Source organism: Sus scrofa, chromosome 14 (assembly GCF_054392235.1).
Source record: "Sus scrofa isolate SSC_HxYL_T2T_F1_AM1 chromosome 14, Sscrofa_HxYL_maternal_Yorkshire_Landrace_v2.0, whole genome shotgun sequence".
Classification (NCBI taxonomy): domain Eukaryota; kingdom Metazoa; phylum Chordata; class Mammalia; order Artiodactyla; family Suidae; genus Sus; species Sus scrofa.
Window position 1 is genome coordinate 69,484,251 of NC_139396.1, and position 12,071 is coordinate 69,496,321.

At 44.5% G+C, this 12,071-nt stretch overlaps 1 protein-coding gene across 50 annotated transcripts in view; it reads left to right on the forward strand.

Annotated features, from left to right (window-relative positions):
• Positions 1–784: 784 nt before the first annotated feature.
• The window catches only part of SFI1 (SFI1 centrin binding protein), a 93,602-nt gene continuing 82,315 nt past the window's right edge, over positions 785–12,071 (forward strand). For 26 of the 50 annotated variants that reach the window (XR_014825947.1, XR_014825934.1, XR_014825935.1 and 23 more), the window contains exons 1-2: positions 785–999; positions 6,511–6,638. Coding sequence is in view for 10 of the 50 variants with exons in the window: in XM_005670867.4 (XP_005670924.3) it covers positions 6,541–6,638 (98 nt within the window). In the remaining 40 variants the exon portion in view is untranslated. Of the gene's footprint in view, positions 1,000–1,874; positions 1,987–6,510; positions 6,639–9,177; positions 9,420–12,071 lie in introns of all 50 variants that reach the window. The other 24 variants (XR_014825940.1, XR_014825944.1, XR_014825946.1 and 21 more) reach the window with 4 other exon arrangements.

Consider the following 12,071-nt stretch of genomic DNA (forward strand, 5'->3'; position numbering starts at 1 on the left):
CCTGGGCACCTCCATATGCCGCAGTAGCGGCCCTAGAAAAGGCAAAAAGACAAATAAGCAAAAAAACATAATGCCAGCCTTTGCGTTCTCCACCAGAAATCTCAAGTGCTTTCCAAAGCGCAGGAGAAAAAGGATATAAAACTATCTTACCTACCGTTTCCCACCCCTATTTTTAAAACATCAGAGTGGGCCCAATTATAAAAAAATAACTATTACTAACAATTAATGCTCGTTAATTACATTTTAAAAGGAAGGTTAAGATAGCAGCCTGGGATAATTTAATTCAGGGACTGCGAAACCTCGCGCCCGCACCCACTTAGTCCAGATTGACAACATTCGTGGCCCACGCAGGCGCGCAACCTATGCCTCGGGGACCGGCTCGTGCTGCCTGGGAACCATGGAGAACCAAAAGCCAGATAGGCAGGAGCCTAGAGGTGCGGGCTGGAGGACTTCAGCCCGGAGCCTCGTTCCTAGTGCTTGCCTCACGAAGCTTAACTAGGGGATCGGCTTCGAAACAGCTCCCACTCCTGGCGTCTGAGAGTAGCAGTAGGAGGCTGAGCTCTGTGTGAAGCGAGTGGGCCTCGGAGGTAGAGCGCCCTCCGTGGGGCGAGCCAGACAAAGCGTCGGTCGGCCCACCTCAAGGGAAATTCACAGTGCGGACTCTCCCTCGCTGCCAGAGGGGGGCGTGACCCTGCCGCACTGACGCTGCGTGAACTCCCCGGGACCCGGCCGGGCGTCCCTTACGCACGCCGCGTCGCCGTGGAGACGGGGGCGGGGCCGGCGCGGACCTGCGTGCAGAGGCGCGGGAACCTCAGAGGCTGGTTTGGGCTGCGCCAGCGGGCCGGGTCCGCTTCGTGTTTACCAAAACTTCGGGGCGCGAGGCGGGAGGCTAGGCTTCCCCAGGCGCGAGGCCGGGTTCGATAGTCCCCAGCCTCTCAGTGGCTTGGACCCTCCAGCCGGAGCCCAGCGGCGAGCGCGCGATCTTCCGAGTCCGGCCAGGTGAGTCCTGTGGGAGCCTCCGCTTCCTCCTCCTGTAGAAGTGCAGGTGATGCTTCCAGCCCACGGGGCTGAGGTCTGGGGATGGAAAAGAGGTGGAAAGAGAGCACCGGGCGGCGCCAGGAGCCCTCGCTTCTCGCGGGGCGTGGCGTTCTTCCGCGGGGCTCGTGCGCGACGAGCTGGGAGCCCGTGCCGCATCCGTGCAAGGCTCATTTGCGTGAGCGGATACGAATTGAGGGTTTCTTGATCTCTGCTGCGTGACCAAGTGAGGGGCAAGGGTATGTAGACCTCAGGGGCCATACCTGAGCTTCGAGGGCCAATTGGGCAAAAACATTCAGTGGGAGATTAGTGCTCGGTTTTGTTTGTTTGTTTGTTTGTTTGATGAGAGGCCATTCAGGTTTTTTGTAAACCTCTGGGTTATGGTAAATTTTGTTGAGTGAATGCTGTTAGGGAGTGAGTACCAGTCCCAGCTGTACCACTTAGCTGATGACTTTGGGCACCTCGTTTATAAAATGAAGATGATTATAGAATGAAAAGTAGGGTGGTTGTATTGAAGCAGGTAAAATGAAAAGTGGTTAGTACTCTGCCTGGCACAGAGTACCCACTCCATGAATGCTTTTTTTTTTTTTTTTTTTTTTGGTCTTTTTTTTAGTGCTGAACCTCTGGCATATGGAGGTTCCCAGGCTAGGGGTGTAATCGGAGCTATAGCTACTGGCCTGTCTGTGACCTACACCACAGCTCACTGCAACGCGGGGTCCTTAACCCACTGAGGCCAGGAATGGAACTCACAACCTCATGGTTCTTCGTCCGATTTGTTTCCCCTGGCCAGGGCGGGAACTCCCATGAACGCTATTCTAAATCTAGTCTGTACATTCTAGGTGCTGTGGTATCCACCTAAGGGCCATGGAGGTATCAGGCTTGGAGGTGTCATGGAAGACTTCCTGAGGGAAGTAGTTGAAATTTATTCTGGGACATAGAATATAGATTTAGGTATTTCCATGCTTTTCTTTAGTAAGATTATTCATTTCTCATTGATAGAAGCTGAAGAATATTGTAGGAACTTAAAATACTTTTACATTTATGATTTTCAAGTTAGCATATGTATTTAAGAATTATATTAGGATTTCCCGTCGTGGCGCAGTGGTTAACGAATCCGACTAGGAACCATGAGGTTGCGGATTCGGTCCCTGCCCTTGCTCAGTGGGTTAACGATCCGGCGTTGCCGTGAGCTGTGGTGTAGGTTGCAGACACGGCTCGGATCCCGCGTTGCTGTGCCTCTGGTGTAGGCCGGTGGCTACAGCTCCGATTCAACCCCTAGCCTGGGAACCTCCATATGCCGCGGGAGCGGCCCAAGAAATAGCAACAACAACAACAAAAAGACAAAAGACAAAAAAAAAAAAAAAAAGAAAGAATTATATTAAGGAGTTTCCGTAGTGGCTCAATGGTTAACGAATCCGACTAGGAATGATGAGGTTTCGGGTTTGATCCCTGGCCTTGCTCAGTGGGTTAAGGATTCGGCGTTGCAGTGAGCTGTGGTGTAGGTTGCAGATGCGGCTCGGATCCCTTGTTGCTGTGGCTCTGCTGTAGGCCGGTGGCTATATCTCCAATTAGACCCCTAGCCTGGGAACCTCCATGTGCCGCAGGAGCGGCCCTAGCAAAGGCAAAAAGACAAAAAAAAAAAAAAAAAAAGAAAAGAAAAAAATTAAAAGCTTATAAGAAAAAGTGGTTTGCATTCCTTTGGCTGTTTGTCCTGATGATATTTGTAAATTGGAATCAAATAACTTTATAAGTAATATTTTTAGATTTGTTAAGTTTACACCTGAAATGTTGACTGTTATTCATGGGAGGTAAGTACTTGGCTCACAGTTTTTCTTCCTCCATCTCACCTTCGTGGTTGTATGGTAATTTATTGTGATTTTTTTCTTTTTTCTTTTTAGGGCTGCACCCGCAGCATATGGAATAAGTTCCCAGGCTAGGGGTCAAATCAGAGCTGGCCTATGCCACAGCCACGGCAATGCCAGATCTGAGCCGGATTCTGGGCATATACCAAAGCTTGCTGCAACTGTGGATCCTTAACCCACTGAGCAAGGCCAGGAATCGAACCTGCATTCTCTTGGAGGATACTAGTTGTGTTCTTAGCTTGCTGAGCCACAACAGGAACTCTGGTAATTTATTGTTAATAGTCACTGTATATACTATATAACTTATATTCACCCCTGAACTGAGTACTGCAACTCTTCCTTTCTTGTACATCCCAGGTCAGTTAATTTTCTTCCTACTTGTTGCAAAAATTTGTTGTCTTAGGAGGTCAAACTATAGGTTTAACTTGGAGTTCACACCTAATGATCTTTTTTCTCCTTGGGCTGTCTCTCTCTCTCTTTTTTTTTTTTTTGTGTTTCTGTCTTTTCTAGGGCTGTACCTGAGGCATATGGAGGTTCCCAGGCTGGGGAACTAATCAGAGCTGTAGCCACCAGCCTGTGCCAGAGCCACAGCAACGTGGGATCCTTAACCCACTGAGCAAGGCCAGGGATTGAACCCACAACTTCATGATTCTTAGTCGGATTCGTTAACCATTGCACCACAACGGGAACTCCGGGCTGTCTCTTATATTTGGTTATTATTATGTATATTCCAATTCAGACATAAGTTCATATTCATACGTATACTTACTGAGATCAAACTGATAGCCTGGTATTTCCAATATTTATGTATTTCACCTGTCAAGTTCCAAACTGTTTCAGGTGCCTGAGATACAATGAGGAGGTCAGATAATGGCTCCTGTTTTCAGGAATTTATATTCTATTAGGGAAGGCAGATACATAGGCACATTTTGTCTAACAAAAATAAGTCTTTGACCACAGATAACATTGTGTATAATCCAATCATTATAAGACATAAACCTAAGACAATGATCCACATATTATAGTAGTATTTCACAAAAAATCCCTGTTTGAATCATCCTTCAGGTTTTTTTTGGGGGGGGGTTGTTTTTGTTTTTGGTCTTTTTAGTGTCACACCGGTGGCACATGGAGCTTCCCAGGCTAGGGGTCCAGTTGGAGCTGTAGCCGCTGGCCTACACCACAACCATAGCAACTCAGGATCCGAGCCAGTTCTGCGGGCTACACCACAGCTCATGGCAATGCCAGATCCTTAACCCACTGAGCGAGGCCAGGGATTGAACCCAAGTTCTCATGGATGCTAGTTGGGATCATTAACCACTGAGCCATGACAGGAACTCCCATCCTTCAGTTTAATTTACAGAAACAGTCACTAATGGTGACCTTTTTTATTTGGAGTGTGGTACTGGAAAGACTAGGGCATAGGTTTGATCTCAGTAACTACTCATTTTGTATGAATAAACTTTTTTTTTAATAATTCCTTGCCTGATTGTCATTGAAATATGTTACCTTAATTATAAAGGATAATTTCATTATTCAACATAGGGCACTCTGCTAGCTTCCTTCCACCATATACTTAAATCTTCCTCCTTTCTCTTACTACGTGTGTTAGTTTTCTGCTAAGGCTGCTGTAACAAAACAGCACAAACTGGATGGCTTGAAAGAACAGACATTTATTGTCTTATACTTCTGGAGGCTAGATGTCTGAAATCAAGATGTTGACAGGGTTGTCTTTTTTCTGAAGGCTCTAGGGAAGGACCTGTTCCATGACTTTCTTTTTTTTTTTTTTTTTTTTTTTTTGTCTTTTTTTGTTGTTGTTGTTTTTGTTGCTATTTCTTGGGCCGCTCCCTCGGCATATGGAGGTTCCCAGGCTAGGGGTTGAATCGGAGCTGTAGCCACCGGCCTACGCCAGAGGCACAGCAACGCGGGATCCGAGCCGTGTCTGCAACCTACACCACAGCTCACGGCAACGCCGGATCGTTAACCCACTGAGCAAGGGCAGGGACCGAATCCGCAACCTCATGGTTCCTAGTCGGATTCGTTAACCACTGCGCCACGACGGGAACTCCCATGACTTTCTTTTAGCTTCTGGTGTGCCAGTAGTCCTTGCCTTGGCTTGTGGACCCATCAGTCCAGTCTCTGCTTTCACCATCATATGCTGTTCTCCTTGTGTGTCTGGTCTTCGTAGCATCCTCTCTGTGTATCTGTTCCTCTGTTTTTTGTTTGTTTGTTTTAAAGACAACAATCATTGGAATAAGGATCCACCCTATTCCAGTATGGCCTCATCCTTACACCTTTTTTTTTTTAAATGGGCACACCTGCAGCATATGGACGTTCATGGGCCAGAGATTGAATCTGAGTGGTAGTTGTGACCTAGGCTGCACTGCAGCAAAAGCCTGGTCTTTAACCCACTGCACCTGGTCAGGGATGAAATGCTACAGTCAGATTCTTAAGCCACTGCACCACAGTGAGAACTCCTTATCCTTACATCTTAATTATATCTGCAAAGACTCTTTCCAAACAAGGTCACATTCATGGTCACTAGAGGTTAGGACTTCAGCATGTCTTGTGTCTGGCGGGGGGTGGGGGACAACACACCGTTCAACCCACAGCATTGCTATTCTTTGTGCTAAAAAATCAAATCTATGTTATTTAGTTCATAATATTGCTAGAAATTATCACTAAATAAAAATGAAAAAATGCAAACTGTACTCAGTAATCTACCATTGACTAAATTGCCTGAAGATTCTTATAGGTAGCATTGACAATCATGATTTTTTTTTTTTTTTTTTTTTTGGTCTCTTTAGGGCCGCACCCACAGCATATGGAGGTTCCTAGGCTAGGGGTCTTATTGGAGCTGTAGCTGCCAGCCTACGCCACAGCCATAGCAATGCAGGATCCGAGCTGCTCAGCATTGACATCCATGAATATTAAAAAATAGGAAATCTTGACTTCTTCTGGTGTTCTAATGAAGGGAAGTTGAAGGTCTTGGAGTATCACCTGAACAGGAAAAATGAGCCAGTAATAACCTTTTGAATATGGCTCACTTCTCTGTTTCGTTTCTTAGAAAATAACTTTTTAAAAAATGCTATTAGGAGTTCCCTTCATGGTGCAGCAGAAACAAATCCGACTAGGAACCATGAGATTTCAGGTTGGATCCCTCGCCTAAATCATTGGGTTAGGTATCTGGCATTGCTGTGAGCTGTGGTGTAGGTCTTAAGACGTGGCTTGGATCTGGTGTGGCTATGGCGTAGCCAGGCAGCTGTAGCTGCGATTGAACCCCTAGCCTGGGAACCTCCACATGCCGTGGGTGTGGCCCTAAAAAGAAAGAAAAAAAAATCGGATTTTTTGGCGTGCAGCAGCTTGATGTGGGATCTTAGTTTCCAGACCAGAGGTTGAACCCAGGCCACGGCAGTGAAATCACTGAGTTAAAACCACTAGGCCACCAGGAAATTTCCCCAAAATTTAGCTTTTAAATCAGAGACTTCCAACATTCATCTGTTGTTGAATTAAGAAGGAGGTGCAGGAGACCAGAAGCTGTTACATAGTTGTTCAGAAATGTAGCTCTTAGAGGCGTCAGGTAATTTACTCTCTTTTATTCCCCATTTTCTTACAGTTAGAAGGGGAAGATAAAAGATTTTGATTCATGAAGAATCTGCTCACTAAGAAGTGTATATCAAGCTACTGGTTGAAATACCATCAAAAAGGGATTAAGTGGAGAATGGAGAGGAAGGTTGACTCCAGGTGAGTGATGGGACTTGACTGAAATTATACAAAAGCCTGTAAACATTTTGTGGCTTTTGTATAATTTTGTATAATTAACTGGCTCATACAAAAACCTATAAACATTTTGTGTGTAGGAGTTCCTTTCGTGGCTCAGCAGTTAACGAACCCAGCTAGGATCCATGAGGATGCGCGTTCTATCCCTGGCCTCACTCAGCAGATTAAGGATCCTACATTGCTGTGGCTGTGGTGTAGGCTGGAAGCTGGAGCTCCAATTCAACCCCTAGTCTGGGAACTTCCATATGCTGAGAGTGCAGCCCTAAAAAAAAAGGAAAAATAAAAAAACCAAAACAACATTTTGTGTGTGAAAATAATATACCATAAAAAAGTAGTTTTTTCCTAAATCATAAGTGGTGGGATAGGAACTTTGGATAAGGGTTTTTATTGTTGATGTTTTGGGTTTCTTGTCTAGAGTATAATGCGTATTTCACACCTTATATTACAACCAAAAACTTCTTTGAGTGTGTGGAGATAATCATCAAATTTTTGATTTTTTCTTTCTTTTTTTTTTTTTTTTTTGGCTGTGCCTGCAGCACATGGAAGTTGCTGGGCTGCTGCTGGATCCTTAATCTTCTGAGCCACAACAGAACTCCTAAATTTTTTTTTTTTGTCTTTTGTCTTTTTTGTTGTTGTTGTTGTTATTGTTGCTATTTCTTGGGCCGCTCCCGCGGCATATGGAGGTTCCCAGGCTAGGGGTTGAATCGGAGCTGTAGCCACCAGCCTACGCCAGAGGCACAGCAACGCGGGATCCGAGCTGCGTCTGCAACCTACACCACAGCTCACGGCAACGCCGGATCGTTAACCCACTGAGCAAGGGCAGGGATCGAACCCACAACCTCATGGTTCCTAGTCGGATTTGTTAACCACTGCGCCACGACGGGAACTCCCTAAATTTTTTTTTTCTCTTTTTTTTTTTTTTAGTTGCATCTGCATCATATGGAAGTTCCTGGCCTAGGGGCCAAATCAGAGCTGCAGGAGTTCCCACTGTGCCTCATCAGTAATGAACCCAACTAGTATCCATGCAGACTTGGGTTCCAACCTGGCCTCACTCAGTGGCTTAAGGATCTGGTGTTGCTGTGAGCTATGGTATAGGCCAGTGGCTACAGTTCCGATTCCACCCCTAGTCTGGGAACTTCCATATGTGGTGAGTGAGGCCCTAAAAAAAAAAAAAAAAAAAAAAAATTGGAGCTGTAGCTGCAGATCTATACTGCATTAATTTTTCTTTTTTTTTTTTTTTTGGTCTTTTTTCTTTTTTCAAGCTGCACCCAAGGCATATGGAGGTTCCCAGGCTAGGGGTATAATCAGAGCTGTAGCTGCTGGCCTATGCCACAGCCACAGCAACACCAGATCTGAGCTGCTTCTGTGACCTACACCACAGCTCACAGCAACGCCAGATGCTTAACCCTCTGAGTGAGGCCAGGGATCAAACCCGCAACCTCGTGGTTCCTAGTTTGATTTGTTAACCACTGAGCCATGACAGGAACTCCCTTCTTTTTCTTTCTTTTTTCTTTTTTTTTTTTTTTTTTTTTTTTTTGATTTTTAGAGCTGCACCCTTGGCATATGGAGGTTCCCAGGCTAGGGGTCCAATTGGAGCTACAGCTGCCAGCCTACGCCACAGCCACAGCAATGCAGGATCCGAACTGCATCTGAAACCTCCACCAGAGCTCACAGCAATGCTAGATGCCCAACCCAATGAGTGAGGCCAGGGATCGAACCTGCATCCTCATGGATAATAGTCAGATTTGTTTTCACTGTGCCACAACAGGAACTCCTTCTTTTCTTTTTTAATGGCCTCACTCATGGCATATGGAAGTTCTTGGCCAAGGGATTGAATCCGAGCTATACTGCAGCTGTGGCAACACCGGATCCTTTAACCCACTGTGCCAGGCTGGGGATTGAACCTGCACCTCTGCAGTGACCCAAGCCACTGCATTCAGATTCTTAACCCACTGCACCGTAGTGGGAACTCCTAGGTAACGGTTTTCTAAATTGTTTGTACCAGGTTATAACTCAAGGGCAGTGTGTGAATGTTCCTGTTGCCCCACATCTCAGCAGCATCATCCTGCTCTGGTGGGTGTGTGGTAGTAGCTCATTATGCTTTTTTTTTTTTTTTTTTTTTTTTTGTCTTTTTGCCTTTTCTCGAGCCGCTTCCGCAGCATATGAAGATTCCCAGGCTAGGGGTCTGATCGGAGCTAGAGCCACCGGCCTATGCCAGAGCCACAGCAACGTGGGATCTGAGCCACATCTGCGACCCACACCACAGCTCACGGCAACGCCGGATCATTAACCCACTGAGCAAGGGCAGGGATCGAACCTGCAACCTCATGGTTCCTAGTGGGATTCATTAACCACTGAGCCATGACAGGAACTCCTCATTATGCTTTTTATTTTCATTTCCTGGTGTCTGTTGCAGCTGAGTGCCTTTTAAATATATTTTCTGAGCATCTGTATTTCTATTCTTTTATCTATTTATTTATTTTGTCTTTTTGTCTTTTTTTAGGGCCACATCTGTGGCATATGGAGGTTCCCAGGCTAGGGGTCGAATCGGAGTTGTAGCTGCCAGCCTACACCACAGCCACGCCAAGTCTGAGCCGCGTCTGTGAACTACACCACAGCTCACAGCAACGCCGGATCCTTAACCCACTGAGCAAGGCCAGGGATCAAACCCGAAACCTCATCATTCCTAGTTGGGTTTGTTTCCACTGCGCCACGACCAGAACTCCCTGGATTTCTGTTCTTGAGGTACGTATTCCAATTTTATTCCTATCTTTCTGTTAAGTTGTATATCGTCTTTTCCCTAGTTGATGAATATGTTTTTTTAAAAAGTATAGTTGATTTATAATGTTGTGCCAATTTCTGCTGCACAGCAAGGTGTCTCAGTCATGCATGTATATACATTCCCTTTCTTACATTATCTTCCATTCTGATCTATCCCAAGAAATTGGATATGGTTCCCTGTTATATAGCAGGACCAAATGTAAGTTTTTTATATGTCTGAATATGAACTCTGTATGTTTCATGTTTTGCACATATCTTCTCTCTCTTTGTGGCTCACTCTTTTCACTGTGGTATCTTTTGATGAATTCCACTGTTTTAATTATAATCAGCCTGGCAATCTCCAAATGCCACGGGTGCGGCCCTCAAAAGACAAATAAATAATTACAATCATAGTTATGATTTAATTGTAATTAGGTTTTTTTTTTTTTTTGTCTTTTTTTTTTTTTTTTTTTGTCTTTTTTTTGTCTTTTGTTGTTGTTGTTGTTGCTATCTCTTGGGCCGATCCCGCGGCATATGGAGGTTCCCAGGCTAGGGGTTGAATCGGAGCTGTAGCCACCGGCCTACGCCAGAGGCACAGCAACGCGGGATCCGAGCCGCGTCTGCAACCTACACCACAGCTCACGGCAACGCCGGATCGTTAACCCACTGAGCAAGGGCAGGGACCGAACCCGAGACCTCATGGTTCCTAGTCGGATTTGTTAACCACTGCACCACGACGGGAACTCCTGTAATTAGGTTTTTAATTATAATCTTTCTTTTATAATCCTTTTCCTGTCATGTTTTAAGGAATCTTTTTCATCTTGAGGTCATGAAGATATTCTCTGTTGTCTTCATTGCTTTATTATTTTGCTGTTCACATTTTATTCTTTAGACTAAAGAATGCATAAACCTGAAATTGGTTTATGCGTATCATATGAGTTTCGTTTTTTTTCCAGTGTGGATATCCAGTTATGCCAGCATAGTTTATTGAAACGACTGCAGTGCCACCTTTTTCATTAATCAGGGGTCCATTTAAGTTCATGTCTGTTTTCTGGGCTTTATATTTTGTTCCTATGGTCAATTTGTCCCTGCTACAAAATCATGAAATTTTTTTTTTTTTGGATTTTATGTATTTGCTGATTTAGACCTTCCCCCCACAACAGTTGAATAATGCTTATTGACAGAAGCATTTGAGACATATCATTGTTATACTACCATTTTACAAAAGGAAAAAAAAAGGAGCTTGGAGGAGTTGGTAAGGGATGAAGATGAGCCCTCCTGACTGATGGTCTGAGGAAAGGACAGTGAGGCATGTTCCACTTGATGTATGAGGAAGCAGTGTAATTTGTGATGTGGAAAGGGCCTCAGCTCCAAGTGGTGTCTTGTGCTGAGATTGGAAACTGAGGTTGTAATGTGGGACTCTGGTTTTCTGCTTTTGTCTTTCATGGCAAATCATGATGTCTTGATTATATGGCTGTATCATAAGTCTGAGAACTGAGTAAGATGTCTCACCCAGTACTTTTTGAAGAATGTAAACTATTCTTGATCTTTTGCAATTCCATGTAATCCTCAGAATCAAATTGTCAAGTTTTCTCACTTCCCCACAAAACAATATAATTTTTGGAGTTGTTTGTTTGTTTGTTTGTCTTTTTTGCTTTTTAGGGCCGCAAATGCGGCATATGGAAGTTCTCAGGCCAGGAGTTGAATAAGAGCTGTAGCTGCTAGAGTACACCACAGCCATAGGAACTCGGGATCTGAGCCACATCTGTGACCTACACCACAGCTCACAGCAACGCTGGATCCTTAATCCACTGAGTGTGGCCAGAAATTGAACCTGCATCCTCATGAATGCTAGTTGGGCTCGTTACCACTGAGCTACGTCTTTGAACTCCTGTCTGACTTATTTAACTTCGCATAGTGACCTCAAGATTCATCCATGTTTTTGCAAATGGCAAGGTTTCATTATTTTTATTGCTAAATAATATTCCATTGTATATAGACACCATATTTTCTTTATTCATTCTTCTGCTGATGGACACTTAGCTTGCTTCCATGTCTTGGCTCTTATAAATAGTGCTGCTATGAACATAGAGTTAGTGTTTTTCATTCTCTTCAGACAAATACCCAGAAGTAGAATTGCTGGATCATATGGAAGTTCTATTTTTAGTTTTTTAAGAAACAGCTACACTTTTTTCCATAGTGGCCGTATCAATTTACATTCCCACCAAGAGTGCACCAGAGTTCCCTTTTCTCCATATCCTTGCCAGCACTTGTTATTTGTTGTCTTTTTGATGATAGCTATTCTGACAGGTGTGAGGTGACATGTTGTGGTTTTGATTTGGATTTCCCTGATGATTAGGGATATCGAGCAGTGTTTTTGGCCATTTGTATATTTTCTCTGGAAAAATATCTATTAAGATCCTTTGTCCATTTTTTTTTTTCTTTTTAGGGCTTCACCTGCAGCATATGGAAGTTCCCGGGATTGGGGTTGAATCAGAGCTGCAGCTGCCAGCTACACCATGGCCACAGCAATGTGGGATCCAAGCCATATCTGCAGCTTTAAACCACTGAGCGAGGCTAGGGATTGAACTCACATCCTCATGGACACTCTGTCAGGTTCTTATCCTGCTGAGCCAC